This window comes from Etheostoma cragini, chromosome 2, assembly GCF_013103735.1.
Source record: "Etheostoma cragini isolate CJK2018 chromosome 2, CSU_Ecrag_1.0, whole genome shotgun sequence".
In the NCBI taxonomy this organism is placed as follows: domain Eukaryota; kingdom Metazoa; phylum Chordata; class Actinopteri; order Perciformes; family Percidae; genus Etheostoma; species Etheostoma cragini.
Window position 1 is genome coordinate 7,266,231 of NC_048408.1, and position 17,974 is coordinate 7,284,204.

The 17,974-nt window shown below is 41.1% G+C and overlaps 2 protein-coding genes across 2 annotated transcripts in view; one reads left to right on the top strand and one right to left on the bottom strand.

The window, feature by feature from the left end:
• LOC117954422 (phosphatidylinositol 5-phosphate 4-kinase type-2 beta) overlaps nucleotides 1-3,905 on the bottom strand; it is a 14,715-nt gene extending 10,810 nt beyond the window's left edge. Inside the window, exon 1 of the mRNA XM_034888212.1 lies at nucleotides 3,271-3,905. Coding sequence (XP_034744103.1) covers nucleotides 3,271-3,414 — 144 coding nt within the window. The 5' untranslated portion in view covers nucleotides 3,415-3,905. The remainder of the gene's footprint in view (nucleotides 1-3,270) is intronic.
• Nucleotides 3,906-8,548: 4,643 nt separating this feature from the next.
• On the top strand, nucleotides 8,549-16,119 carry LOC117960230 (polycomb complex protein BMI-1-like). The gene is made up of 9 exons (XM_034897984.1): nucleotides 8,549-8,690; nucleotides 9,370-9,497; nucleotides 10,297-10,393; nucleotides 10,479-10,534; nucleotides 10,672-10,801; nucleotides 11,056-11,095; nucleotides 11,236-11,334; nucleotides 14,430-14,510; nucleotides 15,418-16,119. The coding sequence occupies exons 2-9, from the start codon at nucleotides 9,380-9,382 to the stop codon at nucleotides 15,796-15,798; spliced, it is 1,002 nt and encodes a 333-aa protein (XP_034753875.1). The 5' UTR covers nucleotides 8,549-8,690; nucleotides 9,370-9,379; the 3' UTR covers nucleotides 15,799-16,119.
• Nucleotides 16,120-17,974: the final 1,855 nt, after the last annotated feature.

The window sequence follows — 17,974 nt, forward strand, 5'->3', positions numbered from 1 at the left end:
TTGAGTTTTCTGTGCAGCACTTTGGTAACTTTGTGTTTGTAAAATGTGCTATACAAATAAAGTGGATTGGATTGGAAAGTTGAGTGAAATAGCCTTTAAATATGATTAACTATGAAGGAATAAAAGATGGATAAACTAAAAAAAAATAACAAAGTCCTGTCAGTGCTGTTTGGTAATTAATTTACAGTGGCTTGAGAAAATTTACACACCCAGGCTAAAGTTGATTAAAAAGAGGAGTAAAAAAACGTCTTTTGGAAATTGTAGTTAATTCCTTAATTCAAAAAATAGTAAATCCAACCTTTTAAAAGGACACCAATTTTCTTTGTGAATGGATAATGTATTGTAAATAAATAAATGATCTTCCTTAAATAAAGATGGCATAAGTATACACACCTCTGTTAAATTCCCAAAGAAGCAGGCACATTTTTATTTTTAAAGGCCAGGTATTTCCTGAAATAACAACCAAAACTTGCGCATATTAAATTTGGATCAGATTTAAAACCAAATCCTCCAAACGATTCCAAGTAGGAATCGCTTCTCGATGCCCAACCCTATTAATTTGTGGTTAACGTGTCTCGCTGTCTCTCGTGTACCTTCTTTGTACCTCCCCTTTTTAACTTCTTAGATTCATAAAAGCCCTTCTAGGGACGGGTGTTGCAAACTAGCATTTGCTGTAAACACTGCGATACTTGCATGGGATAGCTGTTTTCAGTGTTGACTGTGTATACTGTAGAGCCCGACAGATATATCAGAGGGCCGATAATAGGCATTTCCCGATCTATGGATATTTATAATGGGCGATTTTTTTCTTCTTTCAAATATTCATTCTCAGAATCATTTATAGTGACAAAATAAATTATTGCGAAAAAAAAAATAAAAAATGTAAACATCCGTGTTATGAGCATTGTTGTTGCATAGATTGTCCACCAGAAGGCGCTCTACAACGTCTCTGTTGGCAACACAGATTTTTTTCTGTAATGTGTTTTTGTTCAAAGGACTTTAAGTTTCATATCTTCATTTTGTATTTTTGTACATTTAATTTATCAAAACTTTAATATTTGTTGATGTTCCTCTGTTCTGTTTTGACAATATACAAATTATTGTATTATTTGAGTGAGAACTCATAAATAACTACAAATAACTAATGTTAGGGAAAACTGTTTGTTTTGTTAATTACATATCGGCCGATTTAATGGCATATTGGATTTTTAAATAACATATCAATCGGGATCTTGTATACTGTATACTTCTATATCGGTCCCTATCAAACAAATCATTAAAAAAATAAATGAATAACAAGAAAAGTGTCATTTGTATCTAAAAATTAAATTAAAAATTAAATTAAAATATATTTTATTCAACACAGTTGTTGTTACTCATTAAAAAAATGTACTGTAATTTTGAATATTTTGAAAAGGGAAAGTCAGTCAGGTATCTTTCTACTGGACGCCTGTCAAGTCCATGAACTCTGTGAAAATGTAACATTTTTAAAAAGTGAACTTAAGAAATACAAAACATGCAGTTGTTGAGTTTTTACCGGAATGTTTCTATGTGAACACACGGTGTCCTTTATAAACACCAGCCTCTTGTTATTGTAAAGGTGTCCTTTAATGATGCTGAGTGGGCTCATTGAAAGAGCAGTGCAGTAGAACACAAACACTCCCTTTCACTTGAAGCTCTGAACCCGAGTGGGCAATTATTTGCTGACATGACATTAAAAAAAAATCGGTGGGATTAACAGCATCAAACAGGTGGCGTACTACATCGTCTAGGCCAACACTAACTGACACTGTGAGTGGAAGTGAAGTCCTCCAGCATCACAGCTAGGGCACTATTAAAAATGCATCCAACTCCTGACAGGAAGAAGAGGACTTTGATGAGAAGTCTGTTTGATGTCTTGAATCGGCTTCCCGCCACCCACACCTCATCACCAGGCCTGTGTACTGCACCCACACGCCCACTGCCAAAGTTCACCCATTGAATATTAGAGATGCTGCAGTAATAACCATATCATTAGCAGCTTCCTTAATTCCTTGGTTGTATGGATCGTATTGTCATTTCTTTTAACAGGCTGGCTAGTGTTATGTTCCATCTTGCTGAAATCTGCGTGGTTTTGTCACTATCTGCTGTTGTGGAAGTTATAACCACCTTTGAGTTATCACCAGTTATTGACAGATTTATATGAGGAAGAAGAGTCGGTTTGACACCCAATACTGTCATTTCATCACAACAATGACAATCAGACAGTAATTTACTTTACTGACACAAGGGAACCAAAAATTAAAAGATGTGAAAACAAATTACAACTGACTATGGCAATAGTAGTTGTTTTTTCATTCTGAGCAGATCAAAATGTTTTAACCCTAGAAAGTTCTTTTCACACCAGAGAAGCTGCTTTTTAGGCATCAATCAAACTGTGCTAGAGTGGGTGTCTGACAAAAAAAAAAGTTATTACTGTGTATTGCACATTAGGCAAGACCACATTGCTGGTGCAAACCCACTCTATTCATTAATGGTGTCGAATCTGCTCATCACTGAGTTTTTCATAGCCATAGGCTGTCTCGGCCAAAAGTGAATGTGATGTGTTTTTCTGCTCTATTTATAGGGGTATGATGTGATGGAATAAACTGCAGCAGTCGGGTGCATGCGCCGAGCATTAGAGCTGCAAATGCAAGCTCGGAGCCGGTTTATTTAAACAATAGGCAGGCTACTGTCAGCAGCTGTGGGGCTGAAAATCTGTGTTTAACCTGCTGCTCCGGCTGCCTGTCACACCCCTCCCACTCCATGCCTGCACTACAGTACAGCAGCCGCAGCTCACGACTTGGCTCCAAAACACTTCACCATCAATGATTTATGATGGCAGATTATTGACGCTAGGCTTTGAGTGATAATGCACAATCTGCTGACGATATGCTAATTTCTGATAATCATTCCACAGCTGCAGAGAGTTTAACATGCACACTTAAAACCCATTGCAAAACCCACGCTCCAGGCATAGCAAATCGCGGCTAACTATCAAGGCAGCAGTTAGCTACAAAACTGTATGACGGCCAGCACAGTACAGTCAGCCAGGATATTTCTGTCCAAGCACGCTACCAAATATCTAGCGAATATCCATTAAATTGAAACATTACATGGCCGACTGAAAGCATCAAAGCTTGCTTGACAGATGAGGGCAGCTGGCTAACAAGCTAGCTGGCTAGCTAAATCAAAACAGCAGCATAAACAAACTGCTTACTAGCGAGAACGAGGCATTTAAGATGTACTTACCGTATGGTTGACGCCCCACATTAAAACGCTGAGAATGGGCTCACTTGCACGGAATAATTTCACTTTCTGTCCAATAAAATGCTTCTTTTTCGTCTTGGTTTTGCTAGCGCTGAGAGGCGCTGCGCTGGTGCAGTTGGATGACATGTCTTAGGCTGGGAATTCAGGGTACGCAGACGGCACTCACTGTCGTTCACAGCCCCTACACACAACAGAAAATTCGGAAAGTTAAGAGCGTTTAAAAATCTATAAGTGCATCGTGCTCGTCGTCCAACTCGCAGCGAGTCTCTGGGTAGGATAACTGTCTTGATGGGAGTCAGCGGTGGAGCATTTTGCGCCGTCACCACCCTTCCTCCTCCCGAGCAGGCCGCGGTGGAGTCCAGAGAGCAGCTAGCCGGCCATCAGGCTACAGCACAGCCCCACTCTTTAAAAACAACAACCTGGAGAGGTGAACACTCGCCAGACAGTTCCTCTCTTTTCCCGTAAACGTGCGCAACACAGAACTGGTGTGCTGCTATTTTACTTGTTTGTGAGTAATTCCATCGTGATGCGCCTGAGAGTGTTGTCAGTCACCAACCAGCGCTCATGATGCCAGCGCTACGTTCGGGGTCTCCTCAAGATGGCGTCTGTGTTGCATTTTACAGTCAACAGCGCTCCCAGCAGGACGCCAGTAGAACTACAGGGATTCCCACACACTTTACCTTCTGGATTACAGTAAATACAAATCGGGTAGCTGGTTTGTAGCCAGGATTGAGGAGCAGTATGTTAGTAGTTTGTTTTTTTGTTTTTATTTATTTCACATTTAATTTATTAACTGTTCAGTTATCTTAAATAGCCTAGCCTACTGTCTTTACACAGAGTCTACACACTGTTATATAGACCTATGTCTGTACAAAATCATTAGACTGTGTTGATTTTCTTTTTAAATTTTTTAGAGTGCTAAAATGCCCAAACTCCCAGAAAAATTAAATAAGGCAGCATGACAAGGATGGCTCTGGTTGTACACTGACAATGACTAGAGATTAAACCATAAACAAAGATTTACCAAAGGTTGGCAGGTGAGGTGTGAGTGCTTTAAAAACACATCTATGCACTACTGAGCTCACAGTAGATGCTGTCACCATTAAAACTGCTGGCAAAGAATAGCTGAAATTTCTCATCAGGTCAGAGAATCTGAGGCAACACATGAACCCCTCACAGTAATTAGCAAAGAGGACCTAGAAAAACTTGGAGCTGGGATTCTAAACATTTTTATTGCTGCATACAGAGCTGACCTGGGTGCCAAAATTATTTCTGAACTCCATAGGGGCCTCCCGGAATTAGAGGGTGGGGGTACCACACCCTCCATTAAAGATAAATGGGAAAATGAGGGACACTTTGTGCTATTGTTAGAGGAAGGGGATGATCTAAATGATATGCATTCAAAATCAACCGAGTCACTGTTGTGAAGAGAATATAATTGGAAATAAATGGTCAGATACTTTTTAAACACATGAACTTAAAGATCAAGGGGGAGGGCAAACAGCTTGCTGGAGAAGCTGTGGGACAGACAGATCAAATCATTTTACTAAGTTTTGGGATTGCACATGGATACATCAGTATTGGATGGCAATCAGAGACAGTATGGAAATAGTTTTGGGTATTGAGATTGGCTTTTGCTTTCAAGTCCTGTACTTGGGTAAAAAAACAGCAGTTGATAGGCTAACTGTACACATTTAGGATAACCGTGGTTGCCAGTAAGAACTAAAAAATGGCTTAATCAGGGAGCACCCACTGTTGTAGATTGGTTCAAGCATATTTTTGTCATGGAAAAATTGACATTTGCTCTAAGACTCAAGATGGAAGTGTTTGATAAATGTTGGAAAGGATGGATTGATTTCATTAGCCCACATAGATCAGATTTTATGTAATGGACTTTGATATTAAACTATCTACATCTACTTTACACAACCCACACTGTTCCTTTTCCCACACCTATTTTTTCTTCTTTTTTTGTATGTCTAACTTTAACTTTATTGCGTTAATTGTCAAAACATTTATTAATATCTACAAAAAGTGTTAAATGTATGATCCTCTACATGTTGACTTGACAGCTCAATAAGAATAGATTAACAAAAAAGATATGATAATTTTAAGACATCTTCAGGACAAAACTCAACCAAGTGATGTCATCACGTACACTATTTCTTAGAAAAGATAACACTATTAATTGTAAAGTCTGATCGATCTTCTATTCTTCAATAACTAGATGTTTAATGGTTCTACCACTGTTTATATTTGTCACAGATGTAGCCTAATTAAACTATGAATTCAATTAAACACCAACTTTAAGGGGGCCCTCCACCGGTTTCATACATAAAGCTAATTTTACTTGTCATGGTTAGTACTAAAGTAGTCTATATCCACAACGTTCCACTTCAGGGATTGTACAGGTGCTGCCGGAAATTCCACCATCTTTTTTCGGCCGGATGTCCATTAACTTCTGTTTTTTTTCTGTTGTTATACAAAACTCCGGTGGATTTATGAGGACTCAGGTTAACTGTTCCTCAAGGGTAGTTTGCACCTGAAAAATTGCACCGTTGCTGATTGTGATTGGTTTAACCAGAGCATGTTTTTCTCCCATCCCCGAATGCTGTATGGACTAGCCAGACCCTCACTCGTAGTGCTGTGGAGGAAGGTCTGGCAATGCGAGACTAGTACCAAAGCTGTATAATGTTTTCTGGTAGGAGCGGTATGTCAAGTCTAAAAATATCTCAGCTTCTGCTTGGAGATGACGCATTTATAATAGAAAACCTGGGTAACAATCAGGGGACATGGACAAGACAAGGATGTTTACCAGGAACATCTTACAAACATGCTTTTGAGTTGCATTATGGGAAGTGTAGGATCCTTGTTTTTGACCTATTATAGGGACGATAAGTCAGGATATCTTGTCCTCTGTTGCTGTTTTTAAGATTCTTTTCGGGATTTTTAGTTGACAGGACTGCCAAAGACAGGGAAGGGGGGGATGGGGGGGGGGGGGGGGGGGGGGGGGGGGGGGGGGGGTCATGCAGAAAAGAGCCGCGGATTGGACTAGAACCTAGGCCGCTGCAATAAGAGCTGAGCCTTTGAACATGGGATGCCCAACCAGGTGACCTACCAGGCCGCCCCGGCCTCTGCTGCTTTAAATTTGATCTTATTTTTAAAGAAATCTCTTTCTTCTGAGTCACCATGCTTTATGAAAGTGAAATTTTAAATGATTGAAGAACCTCTTTAAAAACATCAATAAATGAACAGCTTTAATCATTACAATGGGCTGCATAGATGCAGTCATTTGTAAGAATTTAGGTGTAATAGTTTTTTGTTGTTTTCTTTCTGGAGACCTCATGTTAAAGATTGCACCATCCAAAATCAAATGGATAAAATTTCCTTTAGCATAATCTTTTTCTTCTTAAAGAAAAGTTTTTTTCCCTTAGATTTCCTAATTCTGAAAGAGCTGTTCTGTAGTAACACAATTTCACCATTTACCTCTGTGGACTGTATTTATCCTGTCAAATGTCCAGTGAGTCCGATTCACACCCCATCAGCAGTGTTGATGTTGCAAAACTTTAATCAATGTTAAATCAATGTCCACAAAGATGGAAGTCAGTGTAGTTTGCAGTAACAGTTTTTTTTTGTGTAACCCTGGGGCTCTCACGGAGTTTGATGAGGAAGCTTTGATCATCTCTGCCTGCTACCTAAGGAAACTGCTGTCTCTTCATTAGTTTACAGCAGCAACGTTTTTAGGCCAAGGACCCCTTAACTGTAAGAGCGACAGAGCAGGGACCCCCTACTACATATATTGAATGAAATGAAGTTGCATAAACTGGACCTATAATAAAGTGCATGGTGGCCTAAAGCCTTTATACATTGTTTTAGAGCATAATTCTAAGCTTAAAATAAAGATTGTTGGCATGATTTGATGAATTATCTTGTAATATTAAACACACACGTAGCACTGTGAATCCTTAGGATGAACTGTATCTGTGGATGGCTACCTTTGTGAATACAGTACCTACTATATAGACCAGTTAGCCCCCCAAAAGAAATAGGCGGATTTTATTTGCAGATTTGTAGATTATATTTGCTAATAATATGTTGGATTCGTGTTCCTTTTAAATTTGAACAACCTTTTTTTTTTTTATTAACAAAAATTTGGAGGCCCTCCTGCAGTAACTCTAAGGACCCTTTAGGGGTCCCGGACCCCCTGTTGAAGATCTCTGGTTCACATCGTTGTAGCCATTTTTAATGCTTTTTGAACATTTTAATCAGTGTTTTGATTTCCTCTGACATAGAAACACCCTCCTTCTGTTTCTCTCAGCCCTGCTTGTTTGTCTTTGTCCTTCTTTTCTCTTTACCCTTTTATACTATAGTCATGATTATTTTTGTAGCCGTCCTGTCTGTCTGTGCGTTTGTGATGCTTATGTTGTTGGTGACTAGTAGATTTCCATTCAACATGATACACTAAAAATCAGTTAAATTTGTATTTCATGGGATACTACAGCATTCCAGTCGTGCCTAGTCTACACTAAAAATAAAGTCTCATGTATTTGATCAGACACGAAAGCTTTTTTTTCTTTCCATGTAAATCTTGTTATTCATTCTTAAATTGGATTTAGGCTACTATCCTTTGATTTATAGTTGGATACTGTGTCCATACAGAAGGGAATTAGGGCCACATGTGGAAAATGTGTTTGAGTTTTGAGTGTAAAGTCAGACTATAGTTTGATTCTGAGAATATAATCCGAATTCTGACTTTAAACTTAGAACTCAAAGAGACCTATTTTTTCACATTGGTCCTATATCCTCTTCCGTGTAAAATTTCTAATATTTGTATATGGTATATATATATATATGGCAGGCCTTTATAGATGGTTATTATTTTTTGTTTAATTAAAAAAATAAGTGAAATGGAAAAAGACTTCTGCACGTCCCACACACGTCACAACCCACAGCTCGGGCCCGGGACCTGAGGCCTGCAGGGCCTCTCTCTCTCTCTCTCTCTCTCTCTCTCTCTCTCTCTCTCTCTCTCTCTGTATAATGCAGACAAAATCATCTACAGTCTGAGAGAGACAAACTGAGGGGCGTGGCGGATCCCTCTCCCATGCAACTTATTGAAATACATTAATATTAAGGTCAAATAAAAAATGAATACCCAAAGCGGTAGCGGGCCCGTGCAGGGTAAATATAACAGTGGAAAGTGAGCCCGGCCTGCAGAGGATAGCCCTGTGTGCCCCGTGAACGAGGCGACAAAATAATATCACGTGATCCAAAATGGGCAGTCCTCTGACGGGGCTGAAAAAAAAAAAAGCCATTTTCTGGCGCTGCTGCAAATTCTATCCAAGTCCAAATAATTGAGCTGGATCCTCGTTGTGGAGGAGAGGGAGACTTTGATGTCTAATCAGGTAGGAACGAAGCGCTCTTTACCGGGCCCGTCGCGCCACTCTTTGCTGCGGCGCACACAAAGTGCACGGTGTCACATTTTGAGTCTCTCTTGTTCGCCTCCTCCTGATACCAGCCCTGTCAGTGAATTTAAGATGGCTGCTTTGTGTACCAGTGTGGCTTTCTGTGGGTCTTCTGCACCCCCCAGTCAGTGTGGCTGTTATCTCTGGATGTGTGTGCCTGCCCTGGCCGCTGGCCGCTGGCCGCCTCGCGCGGCGGAGCTCCGGGGGAAACGGAGCCGCTCTTTGTTGCTCCGCCGGCCGAGTAGCAGCGCTGATGCACAAGATGAGGCCACACACAGGGGCGATTCAATGTTCGGCTGCTACTGCTGTGTACCCGCAGCACACACAGCCTGCATTTATAGCTGCACGGCTCCTGCTCTCTACACGTTCATTCTCGCTACAACATGTCACTCCGGTAGTTTTTTGGTTGGCCATCCGCTCTCTTTGTTGTGTTTTCACCAAGCTGTCCCAAGGACGAGCTGCAGACACCGTCTGGGGGAGCACTGGGGCAGCCTCTCATTGACCGTTTGGAAGGAGCTTTTTATAATAGTCTTAACAAGCACGTTTACTTAGGCTCCTGTGCCCTTGACTACTACTGTGTTATAACAAGAAGCTCTCGTGTTATGTGTTTCCTCTGCAGATCTGTCCAGATGGATAAAATGCAGCCCAACCGGATTAAAATCACAGATCTGAACCCACACCTTACATGCCCACTGTGCGCTGGTTACTTAATTGATGCTACAACCATAGTAGAGTGCCTGCACTCCTGTAAGTTCCTTATATGAAATCATAATCCTACATGCATGCAGTGATGTTATTAACCCCTGGCGTGACATTAGCAGACCTTACAGATGTATGCATATCATGTAGAGCTCCTGCTCGTGTTGTGGTTGGACGGAGGTGAGCATGATGTTAAGTCATAGACAGTGACCCCACCTCAATGATAATTTTTGAAATCAGGTCTGTAGGAAAATTCTACTTTAGAGAACATCTGGGTGCACAATCCTAATGGAATCCATGTGAAAGATTTCCATGTTGGGTGACACGGTGTATTAGATGTAGATTAAACCCATCTTAGAATCAAAAATATTGGATTATTTTACTAAGAGAAGTCCCAATCAGCTTTTTTGGCTCCCCATCTGATTAAAAAAAAATATTGACTCTCTGCAGATACCAAGTCCTGATCAGATACTTGTATTTGCTTGGATAATAGAGCTGCACAGTTTCTTTGCTTGAAAAAAGAACTACGTAAACAATGTAACTAAAAGATGTCTTTAGCTTAATATATATAACTTGCAGCTAGCATTTTTTTAATGTATACATATCACCTTCTTCCTAGAATGGTGCAGAATTTACCGACATTAATGATTGGAGGAAGGTGATTGGGGTGACTGCCGATCCCAGATCAGTTAAAAAATGCCCATATTTGCTTCGATAGCTCCCGATCCTATTGGGACATCACTCATTTTATTACATTAAATTAGCTAGTGTCGTAATACCTTGAGTCCACTGCTGTTGATACAGAGCAGTGTTTTAGCATGTGTCTGTGTCCTCTCTCTCTGGACAGTTTGTAAAACTTGCATCGTTGCCTTCCTGGAGACAAATAAGTTCTGCCCTCGATGTGACGTTCAGGTTCACAAGACATGTCCACAGCTCAGCATCAGGTAAGTTATGATGCTTTATGTTAGGTTGACCTCTTTTGAATGCAATGAGTACCATGCTTATCACAGTGTTTTATTTCTTTTCCAGAGCAGACAAAACTCTACAAGATATAGTTTATAAGCTTGTTCCTGGGTTATTTAAAGGTAAGACCGGGTGTCTTCAGGCTCTAGAGCAACAAACTGTTTTTGGACAGGCTCTAAGTCTCAACCTTTGTCACAAGTTTCCATTTTCTGAGGATGATTTTTTTTGCCAATGGACACATATATTTGTCTGAACCCAGATGAGATGAAACGGAGGCGGGACTTCTACGCAGAGAACCGTGTGCTGGAACCAGGGGAAGTGGTGGAGACGTTTAACATAGCAGAGGATGAAATCATCAGTCTGTCCATACAGTTCTACGAGAGGAACAAGTGAGTCGATCATTTGTCATTTTTACAAAAAAAGCTGTGGGAATATTTAGAAAGATGTTAAAAAAAATCATAATCTTTCTCATACTGTCTGTGTATTATAATAAGTAGTGAAATTAACAATGGGGGACAAGACCCTTGTGAACACTTCCATTCACACCTGAGTATGTGTCTGTGAATATGGTTTCCTGTATGTGTGGAAAGAATAGCAAATTAATGTTTAAAACCTTTTCTTTGTATTGTATATTTTCCTGCAGACATAATGAGAGGCAGCATTCAGAGATGGAAGGAGACAAGGTAAAGCCTGTTTCTAGATTCAAAAAAAAAAGTTGGGGGAAGCAGTGGTTGAAGCCTACACACTTCATGTTTTAACATAGTTTTCTGGTCATCACCCTGGATTCATTGTGCCCCCTCTCTGCTCTTCTCTTTCCTCTCAGTCCAATGGTAAACGCTTCCTGCAGTGCCCAGCAGCCATGTCCGTCATGCACTTAGCAAAGTTCCTCCGAAGCAAGATGGATATTCCCAACAACTATCGGGTAATTAGACACTTTGTACCCACACGCAGAAACTCTGCTGTGTTGATTGCATGACAAACCTCCCCGCTTTAGGCATAGAAACACAGATGCCTCGTGCAAAAAGAGCTTTTAACTACAAAAGTAACGTAACCACACAATCGTAAAGACTGCTGTAAAGGAGGATCATATTAGGTGGCACACGTTTTTCAGCTTTTAAAGAGCTCTGGCAATCAGTGCTTTGATCTGTTAGCTGTCGGTGCAACATGATAACTAACAGAGCATGTGCCCAAAGTGAGGGTTATTGCTGCAACAACTGCAAAATCATTAAAGCTGCACTAATGTCGGCCCATTAATTCACTGTTTTGGTTCAGCCTTACTGCTCCCATCAGTTGTTTTCAGCTGTAGCAGACAGCTGATTTTAGTTACAAAGTGTCCCTACCTTCCCTGATGTAGGAGCCACATGTTTCTCCTGTATGTTTGTTTATGGACTTATTTATTTTTAAATTCAATTTAATTATTACATTGTACACATATGTTGTATGTGGTGGGCGTGGTCACCGCGGTTTGGGAGGAAGTGATATGAACCATCAACAGTGAACAGTACATTGGTTTGCGTCACCTGTTTACCTGTTTTTTGGGCTTTGACGGGGGGGGTCGGGTGAGCCTGGGAGCGAACACTAGAGGCTGATATTAGGCATTTCCCGATCTATCGGTATCAGCATTTATAATACCTGATTTACTTTTTTTTAATATTCATTCATCAAAAAAATTTTTTATCTCTCAGTGTTTAGTCCCTCACGGCAGCACTTTTTAAAGCGTGATTTATGCTTCAGCCTAAAATCTCTGTGGCTACGTACGTACTGCGGGTACGTGGAGACACAAACCTACGCCGGACCCTACGCCGTAGCCTGACGTGCACCTCTCGACAAATGCATTAACAGGCCGTGGCGACGCATTTGAAAAACATTGAACAGTGAAAAAAAGTGACAACAAATGAAGAAAAAGGCTTAAAAAACGTTGAGGGAAAACATTAAAAAAATGTCAAAAGCGCAGAAAAAAGTAACAAACATTGGAGGGAATAAAGGAAAACATGGAAAAAGCATTTTTTATTTGGACCATGAAAAACTAAAAGTTGTGCAGTGGGCGGGAGGACAACACAAGGGTTAAATTCAACAAAATGATTTGTTGTATTTTCGCAGAATACTGAAAGCAGCAGAAATTCAAAGCTGAGTAGACTTTAAGGTTTATTTGTCGCAATTAATAATGTTATTGCAATATTATTGCGTGTCTTCCTCATATATTGTGCAGCCCTAGTACAGAATATGGACAGAAAACTCCAGCTATCATGTTCCAGAAATAATCCTCTATGGCCAAGTGCATTGAGTCATGACTCATGGATGCTAGCTTGGAGACCGAGTCTCTAACAACAACTAGCAGTCAACACCTGCAGGTCTCATTGGAAAGAAGGACTAACTAACCTCCTGTTAATCTGACTTGGGAGCGTTCACATTAGAATACAAGATACCTTGTAGTCGCACACGATAAGTCAAGATCTGAGCTATTTTTTTATCATGTTGCATACTTGTAGCTGTATGGCTCTCTTTTAGCAAAGTTAACTGGTTGTTTTCTTGTTAGTAATTTCATGTCATGACATGGGACACGAAATGAGCACTTCCTGTTAAAATCAAACTGTCTCTTTGTCACTAATCCTTTATCAAAAGCAATAACTAATATTTGGACTAGGGGATATTAACATGACTGTTGAAGGTGCTACATATAGATGCTGCTGTTGAACTGAGGCATATCAGATATTTCAGTTTACAGGAAAGTACTGATATGTTTTTATTGGATTTTTTAAATTAAAACTAGCTTTGGTGATTAATGTTCTGTGTTTGACTGTTCAGTGTTACACGCTTATTTAAAGAAAAACACTTAGTCCTGGAAGCTCGTATCCATGTTCTCATCCTAATATAGAGCCAGTTTGATGGTGTCTCATGTTGTAATGCTTCCAGCCAGGTTTTTCTGTTGCACAGTGCATGTTAAACTTAAGCTAAACCACAAAAAAAGTGCAATATCTGGCAGAAGAATCACAATTAGATTCCCCCCCCCCCAAATCGTTCAGCCATAAAAGAAACTCAAAACTTAGCCTTTCAACTTTTATGCAGACACAATTGAAGCCAAGGAAAAAAAGCTTGTCTGGAAGCAGGATGGGATGCAGACAGTAGCAGTGCATCAGTGTTCAAGTAAAGCCGTGAAAACACTTTGTTTTTTTTATAATCGCGCAAGCCACCGTGGCGCGGGCCTCCGTGGTTGGCGCGCGAGGTACAAGCACGTTAAGCACCAGGGAGCAGACAAACAAAGTTACCTCTGAATAAGCAAGAAGTAGTAGAGAGTGGAGGTAAAGGAAAGCAGGCTGCCCGGCAACGGTAGTAAACACATCCAGGGTGAACACCAACGTACTTCCAAACATTGTATTTGTGTACCTTAATTATCAATGTCTGTCGCTTATCTTCCAGTCGATCTGTCTGGCGCTTGATGTTACCAACACTCTTTCCATGAGGCTGTTTTTTTTTTTTTGACAAAGCGATCTCTCATGTTTTTACACTCCCTCCAGCTAAATATCCCTTTTTTTCCCCAGTGTGTCGGTTCTCGGACACATATTTAAGGCTGTTTGACTCCCAGTGGTCTGCACATGGAGAGTCATACAGATGTTTGTAGAGAGGAACCTGCTCGGCGTGTCTTCCCAGCCAAACATCGTTGAATTGAAAGCACAGCTTGCGCCGAGTAACAGATGTTCAAAGGTTCACAGCCACGCGCCGCGACAACCTGCGGAGCAACGCTGGGAACACAACCATAAACCTGCCTTTTATTGATGATGATTTTAATGGAGGCTTTACATTATGTAGAGTTTTTGTTTCGGCTCAAAAATACTAGAATCCCACACTGGTTGGCTGCATGCTGAGTTGAGTCATGCATTAGCACCCATCAGGACAAGTCGCAGTAGAGTACATCTAACCTCCAAAGAAAGAAATGTAAATATTTTAAAGGGAGATCTGGCAGATGGCTGTTTTCTGCGGGTCATATTGTGTTAAGTGGCTTTTGACTGTGTGTTACAGGTGGAGGTGTTGTATGGAGACGAGCCCTTGAAGGACTACTACACACTAATGGATATTGCCTACTTCTATGAGTGGAGACGAGTGAGTGACAGCTTTTATCCTTTTTTACTGTGGGTCATGGAATTGTGATCATCATTCTTGTGTTTTATGTAGTTAGCGGGATTTAATTTCCCCCTCTTTGCTGTGTTTTCAGGACTTTCACATACACATAAAAATCATTACTGCTGACAATTTTCAGCCCAAAAAAATCAGCCAGTAAGAAGCCTGTTCAGGTATAAACATAGGTATTAATTGAAGTCTCACAGCCATTGGTTTTAAAGGGAGATACTCTAAAACATTGGTTCCCACATTGTTTTCACATCAATGGAAAAAATCCGACCCCTATCTGATAAGATTTAGTGCCATGAAAAGACTAAAATACTCTCCAACCTTGCCATCCGACCCTCTCTGTGGCTCTCAGCACAGGCCCAATCTTACTAGGATGCAACTTTTTTTTTTAAACATGGTTTCACAAAAAGTGATTGGTTTAAACAAAAAACAAAAAAACTCAGTAATTCACCTGTCACCTAAAGTAACAGTGTGCTCACTGATGTTTTTCTGTCAGTTTTAGTACAACAGTGGAGCTCTATGACCCAGAGGAATAAGATACATATCAGGCTTTGACTTCACAGATATGTTAATAGCATCTAGTCATTGATGGTTCAGGTCTTTTCATGGGATTTATACCAATAAGGTGCCTTCACTATGCCTCCAAAGTCGGTACCCGCTCCGATGATAATCACCGTCACCCTCTCCACGCACATGCCGACCCTGCTTTTAGATCGACGCACACACTAACAAGTATCAACTTCAGGCCACTTACGTAGGCTACAGTGATAGCTCTGCGTGTAGCCTCCGCAGGTCCATAAATCAGACATTACAGACAGGATGTCCTGTGATGAATGATACAACTATCCACAGTCCTAACAATGTGTCTACCTCTGTACAGACTGGACCCATCCCCCTGCAGTATCTGGTCAAACCCACCCGGAAGCGCAGGAGGCCGTCCCAGTCTGTCGCCCAGGGCCACTCCGACGGCGTCAACACCAGCCCAACATCGGAGAGCGACTCCCAAAGCGACAAAGTCCACAGTCCCGCCGCAGTCCAGCCGCCGCGAGCCTCCTCGCAGTCCGGCGCCGCGTCCCACAACTTCCCCCCCACCGTCCAAAGCTCCAACGGTACCACTGTGCCCAACAACACTCAGCGACACACTCACGCCTCCAAACAGGGCGCCAACGCTCGGAAGGTGACTGTCAACGGCACAAGCTCTGGGGCTGGCAAAGAGGAGGCGAGGGGAGGCGACAAAAGCGATTTGCCTCCGACAACCTAACATGTGTATGGGGCAGCAGGGAGGACAGTGTTTGAATTGCTCCCTTGATTTCTTACTACAAAACAAAAAATGGAGGAGCTCAAGCCTCCTTCCTCTTGGACAAACAGGAGGCAGATTACTGTCAGAAGGAAAGACTGAAAAGGGCAGCCAAAAAGACACTTGGATGTGTGTGTGTGTGTGTGTGTGTGTGTGTGTGTGCGTGCGTGTGTGTGCGTGCGTGCGTGTTTGTTAGACTAGAACAGTGCACACATACAAACTGTACAGTATGTATCAAATGTGAGCATGTGTGCATACATATGTATAAACTTATCTTTTATACAAGATATTGTAATCGTTTTGTATTGTATATGCAGTGGGTCTGTTTCATTTCAATACTGTAGTTCCATCAACATTGATTTGGCTCCACAACACTCGAGAGACAAAATGCTGAAAGGCGTTGGCAGTGTTCATCGCTGCACAAGTTGGATGTAAAGAAGAAGAAGCAGAAAAAGAAGCTAACCCTTGCCTTTGAACAGTCATGTTAATAACTGCTGTATAAGTGTCCAGTATAAGCAACCGCTCATCAGGTAACACAGGTACATTACATTCAACTGTTGATGCACTTTGTTAAGGTCCCATCTCGTAATCCAAACCCAACCAGAAGTATTTTCCAACAGGAGAAGCATTTCTATTTACTCAATTTCAAGCACTACCATGCTCGCAAGCAGATGTTTGTCAGCAGACCTTGTTGTTTGTCTCATGGCAGTCTGAAGAACTCAAAAGGGATTTGAATATTTGGCCATGTATGTTGTAGTTCCATAAATTTCAACATTCCTTTTGTTTCTTTTCAACAAACAATGATACTTTTTTTTTATCAGCCATATGTGCATGTTTTAGGTCAATAAAATGTTTACTTACTAGGTTTTTCTGATCTGACTGTCCTGTTTATGATTCACTGAAAGTAAAAGCATGCTGTTAGAATGTAGCAAGAATGGTACAAGAGTAAAAAGAAAAAAAAGCTTTGCTTTACATTTAATGTCGACAGCTCTTTTTTTCCCTTGTGTGTGCTATGGAGTGACCTTAAAGGGGTTGGTTGGGATCTGTTGAGGTTGGGTTGTGTGAGCTACTTCTCCATAGTCAGTGTGTTGGCTACAGTAGATGGTGGTCGGCACGCCCCTAGTATGGAGAACGGGCAGGGAAGCTAGACGATGGACTGCTGTGGACGGGGGCAGCAGTAAAATAGATTTTAGTTTGCTAGTGTTCCTAAGCGATGGACAACTCCGATGTTCTGCAAGCCAAAATTACCGTTTTTGTCAAAGGAGTCTGGTGCCTTTAAAGATGAATGTAACACCTTCCGTTCCCAGTTGGGGGGGCGTCTTCTGACAATCCTTTTTGTGGGGGCTAAAATCTGTTTAGCTACTCCACAGTAGTGCATTGCTTAGCTTCCGTGTCGTTACTCCTGCCTGCCACTGACTATGTAGAAGTACCTCATACACCCCTAAATCTAAATATCTGAACTATCCCTTTAAAGTGTTAAGGTCACTCCATCATTTTGGCATAATTCACTAATAACAGACAAGGTTTAAATGTGTTCTCTCCAAATTTTATATTTAGATGTATAGGGTACATTCAAAAATATCAAACCACAAACATCAGAGCTTTGAAGTACTAAACTGAAACCGAGCAGAAGGGATTTGAGTAAAGGACACACCATGATACTAGAACATGTTAGTGTCCAACGCTTTTTGGCATGCGACCATTTATGGCCACACGGTATCTACTCATAAGCCCTGGTCAGAGATTGTGTTTTCTGTACTCTGGTATTTCACAAGAAAAAAGCTAAGATTTGAAGAAATACTGAAAAATAAATGGAATTTTGTGTAGCAGAAATGTTATTTTTTTTTCTTTCTCATTAATTATGTTGCAACCTTTTATGGGGCCCAGTTCCCAGGTTGGTCAGCTGGTAAACATAAAGGCATTTCTAGCAAGCTCTTGGATTAACTCATAGGACGTTTTACTCAAGCAGCCTGTCAGAACCTGAACACTCCGGTTTTGGTAGGTCTTTACTGCGAGTGCATGTACAGCAGAGCGTCAGGAGCACAGCCGCGCGGTGGCTGATACATACAGTGGGTACGGAAAGTATTCAGACCCCTTTAAATTTTTCACTCTGTTTCATTGCAGCCTTTTTCCAAAAATC